Below are 23014 nucleotides of genomic sequence, written 5' to 3' on the forward strand. Positions count from 1 at the left end.
ACTTGTGCAAGTGCAACTTTTTTTGGTTAAAGCATTTAATGGTAATATTAATATCTAGTATTTGTCTAGTTTGTTCTTTTTATGTTTATTTTATCCTTTTGATTTTAGAACTTTTGAGAAACATCAGGACACAAGTGCTTATAAAATTAATTAAGCCTTATACAAGAATACATATTCCTTTTATTTCTAAGGTAAGGATTTTACAGTACTAGGTATCATTGATTAATGTGTTATGCAATTTATAGTTTTTCCTTCTTGAGGCTATGTGTTTTGTTATTTTTTTGCATGTGTGCTTCCCTACTGTGTCTGACTACAGAATTGTCTTTATGGAGTAAATGCGGCAAAACAATATCTGGAACGCCATCTCAAGCACATTAGCTCTAATCGGCAGAAGATAGGTTTGATTTGCTGCTAAGTGAAGCTTATTTCCAAGGAAAAGCAATGTTCATTCAAGTATCCTCACAAAAGCTATAAGCAAAAACTGTGTATGTATGTGTGTGTATGTGTGTATGTATGTGTGTGTGTGTATGTATATATATATATATATATATATATATATATATATATATATATATATATATATATATATATATTTGTGCTCATAAGTTTACATACCCTGGCAGAATTTATTATTTCTTGGCCATTTTTCAGAGAATATGAATGATAACACTAAAACTTTTCTTTCACTCATGGTTAGTGTTTGGCTGAAGCCATTTATTATCAATCAACTGTGTTTACTCTTTTTAAATCATAATGACAACAGAAACTTCCCAGATGACCCTGATCAAAAGTTTACATACCCTGGTGATTTTGGCCTGATAACATGCACACAAGTTGACACAAAGGGGTTTGAATGGCTATTAAAGGTGACCATCCTCACCGGTGATCTGTTTGCTTGTAATTAATGTGTGTGTATATAAAAGGTCATTTAGTTTCTGGACTCCTGACAGACCCTTGCATCTTTCATCCAGTGCTGCACTTATGTTTCTGGATTCTGAGTCATGGGGAAAGCAAAAGAATTGTCAAAGGATCTGTGGTAAAAGGTAGTTGAACTGTATAAAACAGGAAAGGGATATAAAAAGATATCCAAGGAATTGAGAATGCCAATCAGTAGTGTTCAAACTCTAATCAAGAAGTGGAAAATGATGGGTTCTGTTGAAACCAAACCACGGTCAGGTAGACCAACTAAAATTTCAGCCACAACTGCCAGGAAAATTGTTTGGGATGCAAAGAAAAACCCACAAATAACTTCAGGTGAAATACAGGACTCTCTGAAAACATGTGGTGTGGCTGTTTTAAGATGTACAATAAGGAGGCACTTGAAGAAAGATGGGCTGCATGTTCGAGTTGCCAAAAGAAAGCCATTACTATGCAAATGCCACAAAGTATCCCGCTTTAAAATACGCCAAACAGCACAGAGACAAGCCTCAAACCTTCTGGCACAAAGTTATTTGGAGTGATGAGACCAAAATTGAGCTTTTTGGCCACAACCATGAACACTACCTTTTGGAGAGGAGTCAGCAATGCCTATGATGAAAGGTACACCATACCTACTGTGAAACACGGAGGTGGATCTCTGATGTTTTGGGGATGTGTGAGCTACAAAGGCACAGGAAATTTGGTCAGAATTGATGGCAAGATGAATGCAGTATGTTATCAAAAAATACTGAAGGAAAATTTGCATTCATCAGCCCGGAAGCTGCGCATGGGACGTACTTGGACATTCCAACATGACAATGATCCTAAACACAAGGCCAAGTCGACCTGTCATTGGCTCATTGGCTACAGCAGAATAAAGTGAAGGTTCTGGAGTGGCCATCTCAGTCTCCTGACCTCAATATCATTGAGCCACTCTGGGGAGATCTCAAACATGCAGTTAATGCAAGACAGCCCAAGAATTTACAGGAACTGGAGGCTTTTTGCCAGGAAGAATGGGCAGCTTTACCATCTAAGAAGATAAAGAGCCTCATCCACAAATACCACAAAAGACGTCAAGGTGTCATTGATGTTAAAGGGGGCAAAGCACGGTATTAAGAAGTGGGGTATGTAAACTTTTGATCAGGGTCATTTGGGTAGTTTCTGTTGTCATTATGATTTAAAAAGAGTAAACGCAGTTGATTGCTAATAAATGGCTTCAGCCAAACACTAACCATGAGTGAAAGAAACGTTTTTGTGTTATCATTCATATTCTCTGAAAAATGGCCAAGAAATTATAAATTCTGTCAGGGTACGCGTAAAGTTATGAGCACAACTGTATATATTTTAGCACTCCCTGTAAGGTAACATTGGCCGGTGCAGAGTCTCCAAACACACTCCAAAAAAATAACTTGCACCCAGTTTCTTCAATAAGGATGTTACCACTTTATTCACATATTGTGGTACACTTCACACCCAAAAACAACTGGGTGCAAGTTATTTTTTTGGAGTGTGTGTGTGTGTGTGTGTGTATATATGTGTATATATGTGTGTGTATATGTATCAGACGAATGTCCGGACAAGATGCTCAAAACAGGTTCTTTATTGTAAAGAAGATAGCGCCTAAAAACAGCAGCTCTGCAAAAACCTGTATAAAAGATTAATTTGCAGGCAATTACAGTAACATGGCCGAGTAGTAAGGGCTGTTAGGAGCACAGAAGGTAGGCTATGTCTGACGAGTTTCAGCTCCTTACTCATAGACTGCATAATGTATATATATGTGTGTATATATATATATATATATATATATATATATATATAACACATAGGAGAGTAGGTAGTTATAACCATTATTACCAACAGTGATAATAATGATGTGGCTAAGTAAAGAAAAGTTAAGTAACTCTCAAATACAAATATGCTGCAGTGCAAAAACAAACTTCAGAAGTAGGTGACTGATTGATGCTTTGCATAAGTAATTAAAGAAAGTTCATCAGTCACTTTAGAAAGTCAAATCAAAGTCGACTTCAGTTCCAAACTATGCAAATCATTTCAGAGTCACCAATAGTGTATTGGAAATAAATACTTAGCTTCACCCCGCTTGATCACTGAAAGCCATAACACATTCATGTAAAGTATTCCATCCACTGAACCAGGCAGTGGGTAAAGTCAGTCGATGTAGTCAACATCCACCGGCACATACCAACAGGCTGCAAACCCCAGTTGCGTCGGCGGGAAATGTCCACAGACCGCTGCTCTCTGTTATCTCGTGATGGTCGATGTGCTCTGACGTCAGAGCGTCGGCGCTCGATTAGCGCTCCGTGATGTGTCACGTACTGGAATGAAGTCCTCCTGGCTACTGTGATAAGCGGGCAAGGGCCAAGTCCTCAGAGAACCAAATCAGTGAAATCCCAATCGCTATATGCAGGACAACACAACATCCAAAGGAGGAAGAAAAACTGGAACTCCGGACTCAGAAAACTTGTGCAAAAAGTTTTATTCAGCAATGTTGCTCATGATAAGGTGCGTAACCTAGAATGCACCTGACGCGTTTTGCGCATGCGCACATGCACTTCATCAGAGGTAAGGATCTCAGAGCAAAGTCAATGCCTGTATGCAAACCATTAACCAATCAGGAAATAGAAAACGGATACGAATCGTAATCTGTTAATTCAACATATCGAATACACCTGAGCATGTTAGTGGTGTGCATAAGGGCATAGTATCTTACACAAATATACTTGTGCATGTGTGTGTGTATATGTGTATATATATATATATATATATATATATATATATATATATATATATATATATATATATATATATATATATTTAAATACTACTTACTAAGTGACAACATTAATACATTACTTAAGTATATATTCATATCTTCTTTTGAATAATCAACTTTAGTATGAAAAACATCTTTTAGCTGGAGAATATATACAAAAAAATATAAATACAAAAAAGTGTATATATACAAAATAAGTAGTGTATATATATATATATATATATATATATATATATATATATATATATATATATATATATATATATATATATATATATATATATATGTATATTTGTGTAAGATACTATGCCCTTATGCAGACCACTAACATGCACAGGTGTATGCGATATGTTGAATTAACAGATTACGATTTGTATCTGTTTTCTATTGCCTGATTGGTTAATGGTTTGCATATAGGCATTGACTTTGCTTTGAGATCCTTACCTCTGATGGAGCCCATGCGTGAAACTCGTCAGGTGCATTCTAGGTTACACACCTTATCATAAGCAACATTGCTGAATAAAACTTTTTGCACAAGTTTTCTGAGTCCGGAGTTCCAGTTATATATATATATATATATATATATATATATGATACACACACACACACGTATAGTAACTCAAGTATATTAAATTGATGTTAAATGCAAGTGTTTAAAAAACGCTAGGATTTACCATGTATAAAAATTATCTGTAGTTTAATTGATCATTTATTAAAAAAAGGGTGCTAAACTCTCTGTGCTGTGGCAGCTCGCTAAATTTAGAGCCTCCGCCCACCCACGGCACAGTGCTCTTCTCTGAGGTGGTGTTTCCACCGCTAAACCAATAGCCTTGCGTGTCATCTGACGGGGTTCTGAATGCACGCTAACCCGATACGTATAAAAAGCCAAAGTTAGAATATTGCACACGCAGTAACATTTCCCCCCACACACAAACATACAAGTCAGAGTAAAACAAGGGGGCAAACTAACACCCTACTCACACGCAAACCGATAGCATATTCTCAAGTGACCTAACCCGACATGAAAATATGAATATTTCACATTTCAATGTTCTTCACATAGAAGAATATGTTTTATTTATTCATAAATACAACTTAGAAGACAAAGGACAGCATGGTTTCACTGCTGGAAGATCATGTCAGACTAATCTAATTGATTTCTTTGAATATGTAACTAAATGAATAGACGAGGGATGAGTCGTAGATGTTGCATATCTAGACTTAAAGGGACATTAAACCCCAAAAATGTATTTCACGATTCAGATAGTCACTATTTCTCTTGTAAGGTGTATCCAGTCCACGGATCATCCATTACTTGTGGGATATTCTCCTTCCCAACAGGAAGCTGCAAGAGAATCACCCACAGCAGAGCTGTCAATATAGCTCCTCCTCCAACTGCCGCTCCCAGTCATTCTCTTGCAGCTCTCGACAAGAAAGGAAGTAGCTAGAGAGATGTGTTTTTATTTAGTTTATCTTCATTCAAAAGTTTATTTTCAAATGGTACCGGAGTTGTTCTATTTTAGCCTCGGGCAGAAAGTAGAAGAGTCAGCCTGTGGTTTTTGATGATCTTAGCAGGTTGTAACTAAGATCCATTGCTGTTCTCACACATAACTGAAGAGAGAGGTAACTTCAGCTGGGGGAATGGCGTGCAGGGTCTCCTGCTATGAGGTATGTGCAGTTTAAATTTTTCTAGAGAAATGAATATGCTAGAAAATGCTGTTAATACCGGATTTATTTAAGGTAAGCCTGATTACAGTGATTTAATAACGACTAGTATCATGCTTGCTGTAAAAGGTAATATTCTTATTACTTTCTCACATTACTGAAAAATAAAACGTTTGCTGGAAGTGTTTAAACGTTTTTTTATACATATTGGTTCCAAGTTTTCCACATGGCTGAATAGATTTTGCCTAGGGATAGTTTTTGTAAGGCCCTCTCACTGTGAATACAGGTTGGGAGGGGCCTATTTTCGCGCCTAAATGTGCATTAGATTTTGCAGCTTGAGACATCCAGTTTCCCTGAAGGAGTCCCCTGAACACTTAGGACCTCTCTAAAGGGTTTTTGTGCCTTTCAAAGTCGTTATATGGGCAGTTTGTTGTGACTGTTGAAAAAAAGTTTATATCATTTTTTTGATCCGGTTTTGAAACTAAGGGGTTAAACATCCATTTGCAAGTGGGTGCAATGCTCTGTTAGTCTATTATACACACTGTAAAAAATTTGTAAGATTTGCTGCTTTTTATCACTGTTTTTCAATTTCTGACTAAAGGCACAGTACCGTTTTTATTTTTTGCTTGTTTACATTTATCAAAGTGTTTTCCAAGCTTGCTGGTCTCATTGCTAGTCTGTTTAAGCATGTCTGACATAGAGGAAACTCCTTGTTCATTATGTTTAGAAGCCATTGTGGAACCCCCTCTTAGAATGTGTACCAAATGTACTGATTTTACTTTTGTTATAAAGATCATATTCTGTCTTTAAAAGATTTATCACCAGAGGAAACTGACAAGGGGGAAGTTATGCCGACTAACTCGCCCCACGTGTCAGAACCTTTGACAACCGCTCAAGGGACTCCCGCTCAAGAGGCGCCAAGTACATCTAGCACGCCCATGGCGTTTACTTTACAAGACATGGCGGCAGTTATGGATCATACCCTTACAGCGGTATTGTCCAAACTACCAGGGTTACAAGGAAAGCGAGACGGCACTGGGGCTAGAAAAAATACAGAGCACTCTGACGCTTTAGTAGCTATGTCTGATATCCCCTCACAATATGCAGAAGCTGAGGCAGGAGAGCTTCTTTCTGTGGGTGATTTTTCTGACTCAGGGAAGATGCTTCAACCGGATTCTGATATGTCAACATTTAAATTTAAGCTTGAACACCTCCGCGTGTTGCTCAGGGAGGTTTTAGCTACTCTGGATGACTGTGACACCATTATAGTGCCAGAGAAATTGTGTAGATTGGATAAATACTATGCAGTGCCTGTTTACACTGATGTTTTTCCAATACCTAAAAGGTTTTCAGAAATTATTACTAAGGAATGGGATAGACCAGGTGTACCGTTCTCTCCCCCACCTATTTTTAAGAAAATGTTTCCAATAGATGCCGCTACACAGGACTTATGGCAAACGGTCCCTAAGGTGGAGGGAGCAGTTTCTACCCTAGCTAAGCGTACAAATATCCCCGTCGAGGACAGTTGTGCTTTCCTAGATCCAATGGATAAAATGTTAGAGGGTTACCTTAAGAAAATGTTTATTCAACAAGGTTTTATTCTCCAGCCTCTTGTATGCATTGCCCCAGTCACTGCTGCTGCAGCCTTCTGATTTGTGTCTCTGGAAGAGGCCTTACAGGTAGAAACTCCATTGGATGATATACTTGACAAGCTTAAATCGCTTAAGCTAGCCAATTCATTTGTTTCTGACGCCGTTGTTCATTTAACTAAACTAACGGCTAAGAACTCAGGTTTTGCTTTTCAGGCGCATAGGGCGCTATGGCTTAAATCCTGGTCAGCTGACGTTACTTCAAAGTCTAAGCTTCTCAATATTCCCTTCAAGGGGCAGACCCTATTCGGGCTTGGACTGAAGGAGATCATTTCTGATATTACTGGAGGAAAAGGTCATGCCCTTCCTCAGGATAGGTCTAACAAATTAAGGACCAAACAAACTAATTTTCGTGTCTTTCGAAACTTTAAGACGAGCACGGCATCATCTTCCTCTAATACAAAACAAGAGGGAAATTTTGCCCAGTCCAAGCCGGTCTGGAGACCTAACCAGGCTTGGAATGAAGGTAAACAGGCCAAGAAGCCTGCTGCTGCCTCTAAGACAGCATGAAAGATTGGCCCCCGATCCAGTAACGGATCTAGTAGGGGGCAGACTTTCTCTCTTCGCCCAGGCTTGGGCAAGAGACGTCCAGGATCCCTGGGCGTTGGAAATTGTGTCCCAGGGATATCTTCTGGACTTCAAAGGTTTCTTCCCCAAAAGGAAGATTTCACCTTTCACAATTATCTGCAGACCAGATAAAGAGAGGCATTCTTACATTGTGTTCAAGACCTCCTAGTTATGGGAGTGATCCACCCAGTTCCAAAGGAGGAACAGGGGCAAGGATTCTATTCAAATCTATTTGTGGTTCCCAAGAAAGAGGGAACCTTCAGACCAATCTTAGATCTCAAGATCCTAAACAAATTTCTCAGGGTCCCATCTTTCAAGATGGAGACTATTAAAACCATCCTACCTATGATCCAGGAGGGTCAATACATGACTACAGTGGACTTAAAGGATGCTTATCTTCACATTCCGATACACAAAGATCATCATCGGTTTCTCAGGTTCGCCTTCCTAGACAGGCATTACCAGTTTGTGGCTCTTCCCTTTGGGTTAGCTACGGCACCAAGAATCTTTACGAAGGTTCTGGGGTCACTTCTGGCGGTCCTAAGGCCGCGGGGCATAGCAGTAGCCCCTTACTTAGATGACATTCTGATACAGGTGTCGAATTTCCAAATTGCCAAGTCCCATACGGACATTGTTCTGCCATTCCTGAGGTCTCATGGGTGGAAAGTGAACGAAAAGAAGAGTTGTCTATCCCCTCTCACAAGAGTTTCCTTCCTGGGAACTCTGATAGATTCTGTAGAAATGAGGATTTACCTGACAGAGGCCAGGTTGTCAAAACTTCTAAATTCCTGCCGTGTTCTTTATTCTACTTCTCGCCCTTCGGTGGCTCAGTGTATGGAAGTAATCGGCTTAATGGTAGCGGCAATGGACATAGATCCGTTAGCCCGCCTACATCTCAGACCGCTGCAACTCTGTATGCTCAGTCAGTGGAATGGGGATTACACAGATTTGTCCCCTTTACTAAATCTGGATCAAGAGACCAGGGATTCTCTTCTCTGGTGGCTATCTCGAGTCCATTTGTCCAAAGGTATGACCTTCCGCAGGCCAGATTGGACAATAGTAACAACAGATGCCAGCCTTCTAGGCTGGGGGGCAGTCTGGAACTCTCTGAAGGCTCAGGGGTCATTAACTCAGGAGGAGGCTCTCCTTCCGATAAACATTCTGGAACTAAGAGCGATATTCAATGCTCTTCAGACTTGGCCTCAGCTAGCGGCAGTGAGGTTCATCAGATTTCAGTCGGGCAACATCACGACTGTAGCTTACATCAACCATCAAGGGGGAACAAGGAGTTCCCTAGCGATGTTGGAGGTTTCAAAGATAATTCGTTGGGCAGAGATTCACTCTTGCCACCTATCAGCTATCCATATCCCAGGAGTAGAGAACTGGTAGGCGGATTTTCTAAGTCGACGGACTTTTCATCCGGGGGAGTGGGAGCTCTATACGGAGGTGTTTGCACAGTTGATTCAATGTTGGGGCAAACCAGAACTGGATCTCATGGCGTCTCGCCAGAACGCCAAGCTTCCTTGTTATGGATCCAGGTCCAGGGATCCCAAGGCAGCGCTGATAGATGCTCTAGCAGCGCCTTGGTCCTTCAACCTGGCTTATGTGTTTCCACCGTTTCCTCTGCTCCCTCGTCTGATTGCCAAGGTCAAGCAGGAGAGAGCATTGGTGATTTTGATAGCACCTGCGTGGCCATGCAGGACTTGGTATGCAGATCTGGTGGACATGTCATCCTTTCCACCATGGATTCTGCCTCTGAGACAGGACCTTCTACTTCAGGGTCCTTTCCTCTCTGCGGCTGACTGCTTGGAGATTGAACGCTTGATTTTATCAAAGCGTGGTTTCTCCGAGTCGGTCATTGATACCTTAATACAGGCGCAAAAGCCTGTCACCAGGAAAATCTATCATAAGATATGGTGTAAATATCTTCATTTGTGTGAATCCAAGGGTTACCCATGGAGTAAGGTCAGGATTCCTAGGATATTATCTTTTCTCCAAAATGGATTGGATAAGGGTTTGTCAGCAAGTTCCTTAAAGGGACAGATTTCTGCTCTGTCTATTCTTTTGCACAAACGTCTGGCTGAGGTTCCAGACGTGCAGGCGTTTTGTCAGGCTTTAGTCAGAATTAAGCCTGTGTTTAAACCTGTGGCTCCGCCTTGGAGTTTAAATTTAGTTCTTAAGGTTCTTCAAGGGGTTCCGTTTGAAACTTTGCATTCCATAGATATTAAGCTCTTATCTTGGAAAGTTTTGTTTTTAGTAGCTATCTCCTCGGCTCGAAGAGTTTCGGAGTTATCTGCTTTACAATGTGATTCTCCTTATCTCATTTTTCATTCAGATAAGGTAGTGTTACGTACCAAACCTGGTTTTCTACCTAAGGTGGTATCTAATAAAAATATCAATCAGGAGATTGTTGTACCGTCACTGTGTCCTAATCCTTCTTCAAAGAAGGAACGTCTTTTACACAATCATGACGTGGTTTGTGCTTTAAAGTTTTATTTACAAGCTACTAAAGATTTTCGTCAAACATCTGCATTGTTTGTTGTCTACTCTGGACAGAGGAGAGGCCAAAAGGCTTCGGCAACTTCTCTTTCTTTTTGGCTAAGGAGAATAATACGCTTAGCTTATGAGACTGCTGGCCAGCAGCCTCCTGAAAGGATTACAGCTCATTCTACTAGAGTGGTAGCTTCCACATGGGCTTTTAAGAATGAGGCTTCTGTTGAACAGATTTGTAAGGCGGCGACTTGGTCTTCGCTTCATACTTTTTCAAAATTCTATAAATTTGATACTTTTGCTTCTTCGGAGGCTATTTTTGGGGGAGAGGTGTTGCAGGCAGTGGTGCCTTCCGTTTAAGCACCTGCCTTGTCCCTCCCTTCATCCGTGTCCTATAGCTTTGGTAGTGGTATCCCACAAGTAATGGATGATCCGTGAACTGGATACACCTTTCAAGAGAAAACATAATTTATGCTTACCTGATAAATTTATTTCTCTTGTGGTGTATCCAGTCCGCGGCCAGCCCGGTCATTTTACGGCAGGTGTGTTTTATTTTTAAACATCTGTCACCACTGCACCCAATGGTTTCTCATTTCTCTTGCTTGTCTTTGGTCGAATGACTGGTAGTGGCAGTTGGAGGAGGAGCTATATAGACAGCTCTGCTGTGGGTGAATCTCTTGCAGCTTCCTGTTGGGAAGGAGAATATCCCACAAGTAATGGATGATCCCTGGACTGGATACACCACAAGAGAAATAAATTTATCAGGTAAGCATAAATTTTTGTTTTTTAAAAAGTTTCCAATTTACTTCTATTATCATTTTTTTTTTATTCTTTGTTGAAGAGATACCTAGGTAGCTAGCATGCACATGCCTGAAGCACTACACAACAGGAAATAGTGCTTCCATCTAGTGCTCTTGCTAATGTATAACATTGTTGCAAAACTGCTGCTATACACTCTTGAGCTTATTTCTGCTTTTCCACAAAGGATAACAAGAAAACTAAGAATTTGATAATAGACGTAAATTAGAAAGTTGTTTAAAATGTCTAAATCATGAAAGAAAAGAAATGGGTTTTATGTCCCTTTAAGCAAAGCATTTGACACTGTCCCACACAACAAACTTATTCACAAAATGTATTGCCCTGGAGTAGATGCTAAGATTAAGTAGATAGGAGGCTGGCTCAGGATAGAAGGCAGAGGGTTTCAATTAATGGAGTACATTCAAAAGAGGGGTCAGTTACTAGTGTTGTTCCCCATGGGTCAGTTCTTGGCCTGTTTTTTTTTTGTTTTTTTTTACTACATATAAGTGATATTGGAAGTGGGCTTCAGGGGAAGGTGTGCTTGTTTGCTGATACAAAAAAATTGTAACGAAGTTGATGTTCCAGAAGGGGTTGATCAAATGAACAGGGATATAAAAAAAATCGGAGGACTGGAAAATAAATGGGATCTGAAATTTAATATTACTAAGAGAAAAATTATGCATATAGGATCCAAAAATCCAAAGGCCAATTTATAGTCTCAAAGGTACTGTGACAGGCTCCGGCTACCACGACTGGGTAGCTCCGCCAAAAGGGTCCCTCCTGTACCTGGAACTTGTAGCTATAGAGTGGAGAAAGTGATTTTAGCAGGAGCCCACCCCAATAACCAGACAAGACCAGTATTAAGGTGAAACACAAACAGACTTTATTGGGAAAAGCACACTGCTTTTATACACATTGGCCATCTTGATAAATGCCTCATCTGATCTCCAAATTCCCGCCATTCCTGCCCCTCCAGACAAATATAATCACTGAGAAAGCATCACCATGTTTTGTGAATTGGTTATGACTGTATTGTGCTTTTCAATGTCCCTTTAATACTCCTTGCTGGATACGAAATGTGAAATAAATGCTCAACTCTTCCACATGCACAGATGTACACATTAGCCCTTTAGTAGCATGTGGTATAATGGTTAGGTGAGTTAAAGTTAAAAATATGTGGTCAGTATTCAAAATTGTCTATCGTTAGGGACTGGCAGCATTTCCTGTGTGTTTTGTTTATAAAAGGTATGTAATATTGGTGAATAGCTTCAGTATTTCATACTCGTGACCTATTCTTGTAGCTATTTATAGAATTTAAATGTTTCTGTTGATTGCAAAAGAGTAGGTGTGTTATCACATGAAAGGAAAGGAAGTTGTATGCCTAATCTTTAGGACTTTATCTAAGATACAGTACAAGTTGAAAAATGCCACGGTCAGTTTTTTAACCTTTTCTACTGTCATGTGCTTTATATTTCTGCTTTATCTAATCTAGCCCTTTTGACCGACAGAGCTATCACTGGGCTGGGTATCAGAGTTTACATGTGCAGTTCACTTTAATGACAACAACTCATTTTCCCTTTTCAACATAGCAACAAAATTACATGTATTTTCTTTTGCGCGTGTGTATATATGTATGTGTATATATATATGTATATGTGTGTGTGTATATATATATATATATATATATATATATATATATATATATATATATATATATATATATATATATATATATATATATATATATATATATACAGTATATATGTATATATATGTATGTGTATATGTGTATATATATGTATATATGTGTGTGTATATATATATATATATATATATATATATATATATATATATATATATATATATATATATATATATATATATATATATATATATTCACAAGAAAGACATCCAAACGTGGTTCCAGCATAAAAGTAGTTGTTAATTCAAAAAATATATGTGTATATATATATATATATAATCACTATAGTTGACTATTCAGTGGTTAAGTTACTAGCCTGTAAGTAAATGGTTACTGTACTCAATTTTTAAAGATAGGAAAAAGTAAAAAGAAATATTCGTCAGCTGCGATTTGTTGCTTGTCCGGGACTAGTGAAATTTTTTCCATATTTATTATTTCGTTTGCCCACTTTTCTTATTTAAATCTAAAACACTGCAGTTTTTCCATTGTCACCAAAGAGACTGGAGTGCATTTTGTGGAATTTAGGACCCTGCCCCTTCTTTATGATGGATAGTGATTGTTTGATGTGTGCAGGAGTTCATTTATATGTGTCCCTAATTGGTCACAGCAAAGGAGATAAGCTAAGCAACACTCAAGGATTTTCAGTGAAAGTGTTGTTAACAAATTAAAAAGCTTATAAAACATTTTTGTATGTGGATCCTTTTTCAATTAAAGGGACAGTCAACACCAGATTTTTTTTTTGTTTAAAAATATCGATAATCCCTTTTATTACCCATTCCCCAGTTTTGCATAACCAACACTGTTATATTAATACACTTTTTACTTCTGTGACTAACTTGTATCTAAGCATCTTCTGACTGCCCCTATCTGCCCCTAATCACATGACTTTTAGTTATTATCTATTGACTTGCATTTTAGCCAATTAGTGGAGTGTCTGCCACTAGCCACGGGCGTGATCACAATGTTATCTATATGGCCTACATGAGCTAGGTCTCCCCTGCTGTGAAAAGCAAATAAAAAAGAGGCGGCCTTCAAGGGCTTAGAAATTATCATATGAGCCTTCCTAGGTTTGCTTTCAACTAGAATACCAAGAGAACAAAGCAAAATTGTTGATAAAAGTAAATTGGAAAGTTGTTTAAAATTACATGCCCTATTTGAAAAATGATAGTTTTTTTTTTTTTTTTTTTTTTTTTTTTTTTTTTAAATTGACTGTCCCTTTAAGTGATTCATGTCTGATGCATAGGTAAACAAAATACTTTACTACAATTCAATATCCCTTTAAATGGATACTAAAGAAGTATACCTTACTCCAGCAAGCTTTGTGAGCATCAGAACAAAAATAGTTATGCCTCCTGAGTTGGAAAGAGATTTATTTATTTTTTGTTACCTAGCTTTTTTTTTTAATCCCAAAAGGCTTTGACGGGGTTCGATGTCTACCATTGGAATAAGCCTGCGTGCAGAAAGTCATTTGCTTATGTTAATATATTAAAGGGACATAATACTCATATGCTAAATCGCTTGAAACTGATGCAGTATAACTGTAAAAAGCTGACAGGAAAATATCACCTGAGCGTGTCTATATAAAAAAGGAAGATATTTTACCTCACAATCTCCTCTGCTCAGCAGAGTAAGTTCTGTGTGAAAAGTTATACTTCACCTGCTCCCAGCTGCAGGTAAAAAAAAAAATGAAGAAATGAATAGCAGCCAATCAGCATCAGCAGTGCTGAGGTCATGAACTCTTACTGTGATCTCATGAGATTTGACTTAACTCTCATGAGATTTCATAGTAAGCTTCCTTTACCTGATTGGTGAAATAATATGAGAGTTCACGAGGCTCATCCTTTCAGCTGTCCCAGGACAGACACACTAAAATGCTGCTTAGAAATCCTTTAAAATGGGATGTGGCAGCCTAATTCTAGAAACTAATATCACACTTACTCCTGAGCAGGCTTTGCTTCATTTTCCTCCAGATAATAAAGTAAAAACACATCACAAGCTAATAGCCTTGATTTGCACGGTTGTGAGAGTAAGCATAGCTAGATTTTGGAAGGTGGATCCACCCTCATTTGAATATATGAAAATGAGAATAGATTATCACTTTACAATGAGTAGCGCCTCGGCAGAGCTCCTTAATACCAGGGATAAGTTTATACAACAGTGGGAACCATATATTATGTATACTGAAAAAGAAAATAGAGCTAGAATCCTAGCAAACAAGATCAGTAGGAAACAATCCGGTTAGAGTGCCTCAATGAGTGAGATAATTGAGTCTTCAGGAGCAAGATGAACGGGTAGAGATGAGGGGGGGAAGAGATAGGGATTTGATCATGATTGAGATTGAGTCAGGCTAGATGGAAAGCGGAATTAACACACCATTATATGTTGGAATGTTGCTGAAAGGTCGATAAACCAAAATTACTCTTGTCTTGTGTGGAAAACTCCCATATTCAATCACTTGAAAGCTGCAATGTTATTGTATTTTTTGTTTTTATGTTTCTAACTGTTATTTAAGATGCTGTATGTAATAGCATTCAAAAGTCAATAAAAAATATTTTCAACTAAAATGGGATGTGGCTACTGAGGAACTTTTGAGGTAAAATATCTTTCTTTTTTACATAGAGATGTTCAGGAGATATTTTCTAGTCGGCTTTTTACAGCTATGCTGCATCACTTTCAAGTGTTTCAACATTTGGGTATTATGGCCCTTTAATAGCCTCTTGCAACTAATGTTATAGGGGGATCCTTTACTTTAAAAAAACTGTAGCATGTACATTTAACAATATATATTTTTTTTTATTTTTTTTTTAGGAACTTAACATAGACGTATGTGATGTTGAGAGTTTGCTGGTGCAGTGCATACTGGATAAGTATGTAATCTATTTCTATGTTAGGTTGTGATAGCAGATTATTGTGTTAGATCAAATCATTGCCATATATAATTAACCCCACTACTGAATTCATTTATGCTCTTTTTCTAAATTAAATTGCTCTTTTCCTGTCAACCACTGGCTGCAAATTATGAGGCAGTAGCAAAGCTGTAGGTGTGTGGTGTCAGATTATTCCTTTTCATTATCCATTAACAGATGTGTCAGGGACAAGAAGAAAGTACAATATTACTGTGTTTTTTTTGTTTTTTTTTTTTCGTTTTTTTTTGCTACTATAGAAATGTTAAAGTTTATGTTGTAGCTGCTGCGCATCACTCATTCCTATAACTAGACGTGTTGGCATCTCTCCATTTAATATGTTTATTTTAGACAATATTTATGACAAATATAACTTAATATAAAGGTCTTACTTGGCAACCATTTTACCTGCGCTTTGCAAACCAGAACAACCATGGTCCCAATAGTTTTAATTGTGGCTGTTAATATGCTTAGATTATTCTACACGTATTTATGTATAACAAAAAAATACATTTTCTTTTTTTCCCCCTAGCACTATTCATGGACGAATTGATCAAGTGAACCAACTTCTGGAACTGGATCATCAGAAGAGAGGTGGGGCACGGTATACTGCATTAGATAAATGGACCAACCAGCTGAATTCTCTCAACCAAGCTGTAGTCAGCAAGCTTGCTTAACAAAGAACAAGCTTTTACAATATAGTTTAAAAAAAGTACTTAAAGCAACAGTGCAGTGATGTAACCTTAAAAAAAAAAAAGAACTTGGAATGGCAAAACTACTGTCGGTTGGTGTGCCCTGAAAAGATATGGAGTTCTGGCAGAACCGCTTTCTTAGCAGCTAGTTTGTATTTCGCTGCTGCATTTATCCCAAGAAAAAAAACAGCTTTAAACTTGAGAAGATAACCAAAACAATGCGGGATTTATGCTGTCTTCTTACCCTAAATACTCAACATCCCAATCGATTTACCACGGCCATGACCTGAGAGAAGATTTATGATTTTTAATAAAAATACACTGACATGTAACTGTTGGTTAAATTTAAAAATTTTACCTGCAGATACTATCTCACAAAAATAACCTGCAATAACTTGAAATGCAAAGCCCTTTTGAACACTTCCCTATTTTTCTCATGTACAAATTGATATGTTTGCTGCATTTTTGCAAAACGTCAGTTCCACCCCAGAAAATGTGTATGTATAAATATATATATATTTCTGTACCTGCAGTGTAGTAAACATTTAGATGAAAACCTATAATTACAGTGGCATACTGTCACTTAGGTTTCAAGCAGCAAAATAAACAGTGAGGCTCAGAAATGTATTTGTTTGCTTTTCTGTGTTTTTATTGGATTAGACAGGGGAAATTGATACTGAGTTTCCATTTAGTGACACCAGTTTACAAGAAGCTACAGTTCTGTAATGGAATAATATTTCAGCCACTAAAACATTTGAGGTGTGTACTGTAGACTTTGTTTTCAAATCAGATGCTATGAGGAAAGTATGTTTCAATTTATTCATTAGATTTTTTTTTTTATTTTTTTTTTATACAATGTGAGAATCTCAAAGATGGGATAAACTTTTATTTTACACAAGGTGTGTATGTGAATAAAGGGACATATGAAACACCTTGTAATTCCAATATTTTTAATAAATTAACATGCCAGTTAAGTATGAAAAATTTCAGATTAAATTTGAGTTTGTTGCAATTGTTTTTTGAGGGTCAGACTCCCCCTTCATTTACCCTATTTGGAGGAGCTAATATGGATTTCTTACTTGTGTCAACATGGCTAGCGAAACTCCAATTGTTTGCGGTACCCTTTTGAAAGCCTCTTATAAGAGGCCAATTATTAACCAGTGTAACTGAGCTGCTACAGTCTGTAGAATCTAGCCTGGTAAGGCTTGTGAAGTCTGAGAATTAGACGTTCGTACTCCAGAGTTAAATTAAGGAAAAGGGGTAGAATAAATAATGAAAGTATATTGCTATTATATATAATTAAACATTTTATATTACAGTCTCAATGTTTTTAATGCCCCATTTAAAGATTTCTTTATCTTTAGGTTGAACAGTAAGGTAATTTATACTTGTCACATTATCACTCTCTTCAAATTATTACTTGTAGTTTGTCAGTGTAGTTCAGTAAAAGTCTATCCACTCATTATTTTAGTTTACTTTACACCCCATTGTCCCATTTTAAAACCTATTCAATCTTATTTTGTGTGTATTTATGAGGCTAACCATTAAAGGGATATGAAACCCACATTTTTTATTTTGGGATTCAGGCAGATAATACAATTTTATTTTTAAAAGTTTCCAACTTCTTTTATCAAATTTGATTTGTTGTCATGTTTTTTTCTTGTTGAAGAGATACGTAGGTAGGTGTCTGGAGGACTAAGTGTTAGAAAATAGTGCTTCCATCTAGTGCTGCTATATAGTGCTCCAGACAGGTGCACGCTCCTGAGCGTACGTCTCTGCTTTTAAACAAGATATCAAGAGAACAAAGAAAATTTGGTAATAGAAGTAAATTAGAAAGTTGTTTAAAATTAAATGCTGTATCTGAATCATGATGAAAAATGTTGGGTTTCATGTCTCTTTAAGATTCATAAGTAAAATTCTGGAATAAGGAAGATTAAGTAACATTTCTTTTTCATTCTTCATTTTTATGTTTCTGTCTTTGGTATTCACTTGAAGACTGTATTTTAATGTACTATATTTTTATGGCATTTCATATCCTTATTTCACTTGATTGCCATCAAATTGTGTACAGTTGTCTTAGAGAAGCAGTTATCAAATTCTGAATAAAGTATTGTGAATGATTATTTTTGGGAATTGTGCTCCATGATTTTCAGAATAATTTAGCTGCGAACAGAAAGGATTGTGTAGAAGCAGAAAGTCAATAAGTAGTAGTTGAAGAAATATATTTCTACTCTTCTCCATTGTTGGAATATGATTGCATACTTGTTGAGCCTTTTTTATTATTATTATTATTTATTCTTCTTAAAAAATAAACATTTTTTTTTCCTAAAGATATTTAAGATAATTAAGTTCTGCTTTATGGTATATGCAATATTCTCCTCACCAAGTTTTGATAGCAGGGTGGTATTATGAAGTAGCCGGGTGGGGACAATATTTTAACATTTTCTGTTATTTAAATGTTAATTTGTGCTTTCAGAATTTTACATAAATTGAGTTATTTAAAATGAGCTAATTTGGGCTTAATATTGACTTTTGCTGCGTGGTGCACCCTCTAAATAGGTCTGGGGGAGAACACTGTATATGAATACATTTTCTCTTGGTACCAACAAAATGGGTTGTTAGGAAGCAATGTGGTGTGGTTGGGAAGCTCACATATTTTCTAACAATTAGTGTTTATAGCTTACGATTGGTGTGTATAAAACATAGCTTAGTATCCCCCTTTTAATATCAATGATGTCAATGTATTTAGATACATTAAATATGATATATAAATGTCAATTGTGATCACACCTAAATGAGGAGAGGATTTTAGACATTTTGTTTAATAGTAGCCCATCTACTTGATGATCAGCAGAAATGTAAAAAGCTGGAGGAGGGCCAAATGGAACATACATTTTTAAACAACTTTCCCATTTACTTCTATTGTCAATGTTGCTTAATTTCCTTGGTATCCTTTATTGAATGAACAACAATGTACTACTGTAATGTACATAATGTACTACACATTTTCAATTTACTTCTATTTCATTTGCTTCCTTCTCTTGTTATCCTTTGCTGAAAGGTTTATTTAGGCAAGCTCAGGAGCAGCAGAGAACCTAGGTTCTAGCTGTTGATTGGTGGCTGCATATATATCTATTGTGATTGGCTCACCCATGTGTTCAGTTAGAAACTATTAGTGCATTACTGCTCCTTCAACAAATGATACCAAGAGAATTAAATACATTAGATAATAGAAGTAAATTAGAAAGTTGTTTAAAATTGTATTCTCTATCTGAATCATGAAAGAAAAAAAATTGGGTTTCATGTCCCTTTAAATGTACTGGATCGAGCATTGCATTTTAAACAACTTTCCAATTTGCTTCTAGTATCAATTTGGATTAGTTCATTAATGTGCTGTGTCATGGACTGCTAAAGACATATGCATGCCCTTAAGCTACAATTTCCTACCTAAGTTTACCTTTTCATAAAAGGATGCCAAGAGAAAAAAGCTAATTTGAGAAAAGAGGTAAGTTGGAAAGTTGTTTAAAATTGCACAGTCTATCTGAATAGTTAGTATTCAACTTTGACTTTACTGTCCCTTTAAGTCATATGGCTGTCACTGGTAATCAGATGTTCCTTTTATGTAAACTGTAAGAGCCTCAGTGTTTAACCCCTTCGCTACTGGAAATTTCAGCGAAATTGCCCAAAATACCGGAGATTTTTTAGCATTTTTGCCATCACTCCATTTAAACAGACTTTTATATATATATATATATATATATATATATATATATATATATTTTTTAATTTACCTATCAAGCCGGTAAGCTAGCCGGTAAAGGGAAATAGTAATGTAGACAAATCCCATCCAAACATCCCACCACCCACACTCATCCCCCACCATTTTAGGTATATATATATATATATTTCTGCATTGCAGTGATCCCCTCCCAAACAGCTCTTTAACTCTCCCCTTCCCACTAGTGGTGGTCATCTTTGGTATTGGCATCTGGCTGTCATTACCTAATTGATAAATGTAAAAAAAAAAAATATTTATTCATTTTTATTTTATCTGTAGTGTAATGGTCCTCCCCGAGATTGTTATTTACAGTGAGTGTCACTGCCTGTAATGATTTGACAATATGCCTTCATATGGTAATGGAGCAATGATCGTGTTATGTAACCATATGAAGACAGATGCCTGCAGCTCAAGAACATCAGCACTTGGCTCTCACAGACTGCTGGAGCTTCCTGAAGCTGCAACGTAGATCTACATTATGCGATACGATGGGCTATGTACCGCATGACACAGATCTAAGTAATATAGGCGCATGGGGTTTAATACATTTCCTTCCTAAGATAGGGAGAGTCCATGGCTTCATTCCTTACTGTTGGGAAATACACCTGACCACAAGGCTTAAATATCCCTCCCACTTCATTATCCCAGTCATTCTTTACCTTTCGTCACGTTACAAATGGAAGATAAACTTGGAAAAGAGTTCTCTTATCCCAAGTACCAGGGTGGAATTCCTGGGTACTATAATAGACTCCATATCCCCGTTGCAAGCTAACTTCGGCATGTCTTGCCCTCCGGACCTCCTTGAGTCCCTCTGTGGCTCAGTGTATGGAGGTGATTGGTCTCATGGTGTCCTGCATGAACATTTCCTTTGCCAGGTTCCGTCTCCGATCTTTACAACTGTGCATGCTGAGGCAATGGAACGGCGATAATTCAGATCTGTTTCAACAGATTGTATTAGGCAGCCGGTCAAGAGAATCGCTCTCTTGGTGGCTCTGTCCAGATCATCTGTCCAAAAGGACATGCTTCTTGAGACCATCCTGGGAGATTGTGACTACGGACGCAAGATGGGGAGCTGTTTGGGGTGCCAGGAAGGCACAGGGGTTGTGGACTCAGGAGGGCACTAGCAGTGCCCTGGAGGTTCAAACTCCTATCTTTTTCCTCCATTACCGCTTCTTCCTCGAGTGGTGGCCCGCATCAAGCAGGAGTGGGTATCAGTAATCCTGATTGCTCCATCGTCGCTGCGAAGGACGTGGTTCACGGATCTAGTGGGGATATCCTCATCTTCTCTGTGGAAGTTACCTTGTCGCAGAGACCTGCTGATACAAGGTCCATTTGTTTATCAAAATCTAGATTCTGAGGCTGACTGCGTGGAGATTAAACGCTTAGTCTTAGCCAAGAAAGGTTTCTCTGAGAGTGTCATGGATACTCTTTTTCAAGCTCGTAAACCAGTTACTCTGCGTATCTACCACAAAGTGTGGAGGACCTACTAATTCTGGTGTGAAGAGCGAGGTTTTTCCTGGCACAGAGTTAAGGTTGCCAGGATCTTATTTTTTCTCCAGGATGGGCTGGAGAAGGGCCTTTCTGCTAGTTCCCTGAGGGGACATATTTCGGCCCTGTCGGTTTTGTTGCACAAGAGACTGGCTGAGCTTCCAGACCTGCAGTCCTTTAAGGCTCTGATTAGGATCAGACCTGTGTTTAGATCTGGGGCTCCTCCTTGGAACCTAAATCTTGTACTTTGGGTTTTGCAACAGGTTCCATTTGAGCCTCTGCATTCCGTTGACATTAAATTGTTATCTTTGAAGGTTCTCTTTTTATTGGCTATTGCCTCTGCGTTTCTGAGATCTCTGCTTTGCAATGTGAGCCCCCTTATATGATTTTTTTTTTTTTTTTTTTTTTTTTATGCAGATAAGGCAGTTTTACGTACTAAATTAGGTTTTCTTCCTAAGGGTGTGTCAGATCGCAACATCAATCAGGAGATTGTGGTTCCTTCCTTCTGTCCTAATCCTTCTTCATCGAAGGAACGCTTCACAATTTGGATGTAGTTTGCGCCTTGATGTTGTATCTTCAGGTTACTAAGGAGTTTAGACAATCTTCCTCTTTGATGTCTATTCGGGGAAGCGTAAGGAACAGAATGCTACTTTGACTTCCCTATCTTTTTAGTTAAGGAGTGTCATCCGCTTAGCTTACGAGACAGCGGGACATTATCCTCCTGAGAGGATAACGGCTCATTCCACTAGAGCAGTGGCTTCCTCTTGGGCCTTTAAGAACGAGGCCTCTATGGATCAGATTTGTAAGGCAGCTACCTGGTCCTCCTTACATACTTTTTCTAATTTTTACTAATTTGATGTTTTTGCTTCGGCTGTAGCAGCTTTCAGGAGAAAAGTTTTGCAGGCTGTTGTGCCCTCAGAATAGGGTCCGTCTCTTTCTTTTTGTTCCCTCCCGTTATTCATTCAGTGTCCTCTGGAGCTTGGGTATAGTTTCCCCAACAGTAAGGAATGAAGCTGTGGACTCTCCCCATCTTAGGAAGGAAAACATAATTTATGCTTACCAGATAAATTCCTTTCTTTCCGGATAGGGAGAGTCCACGACCCGCCCATTTTTTTCTTGTCTAGGGGTGGTCCCCTATTTATTTTATTCTTCTGGCACTATTTATACCCTAATGTTTCTCTTACTTTTCCTTGTTTCCTCGGCAGAATGACCGGGGTAATGAGGAAATGGGAGGGATATTTAAGCCTTTGGCTGGGGTGTCTCTGCCTCCTCCTGGTGGCCAGGTGTTGTATTTCCCAACTTACACCAGGAGAATCACTCTGCACAAAGTCACGGGACTTAATAAAAACAACGGACAACTCCACACATAGCAGAGACGGTAATTTAATGTGCCCTATATGAGAACATTTGTGAATTATCCAATACGGACACATTTGAAGTTTAGGCTGCCAAAATACTTAGCAAGCTAACTTTTTTTCTCTTGCCATTTTTATCTTTTGCCAATATTACTTGAAATCAACACCCATTGTTTATGTATTTTATGTTTGTGTCCTTTTATTATACTGTTTTAATC

General features: G+C 37.9%; 1 protein-coding gene across 2 annotated transcripts in view; it reads left to right on the top strand.

Moving 5' to 3' along the window:
* Positions 1–16802, top strand: part of COPS2 (COP9 signalosome subunit 2) — a 59837-nt gene extending 43035 nt beyond the window's left edge. For both annotated transcript variants that reach the window (XM_053717455.1, XM_053717456.1), the window contains exons 11-13: positions 109–191; positions 15389–15447; positions 16016–16802. In XM_053717455.1, the coding sequence (XP_053573430.1) occupies positions 109–191; positions 15389–15447; positions 16016–16160 (287 nt within the window). In that variant the 3' untranslated portion in view covers positions 16161–16802. The remainder of the gene's footprint in view (positions 1–108; positions 192–15388; positions 15448–16015) is intronic.
* Positions 16803–23014: the final 6212 nt, after the last annotated feature.

This window comes from Bombina bombina, chromosome 6 (genome assembly GCF_027579735.1).
Source record: "Bombina bombina isolate aBomBom1 chromosome 6, aBomBom1.pri, whole genome shotgun sequence".
Taxonomy (NCBI): Eukaryota; Metazoa; Chordata; class Amphibia; order Anura; family Bombinatoridae; genus Bombina; species Bombina bombina.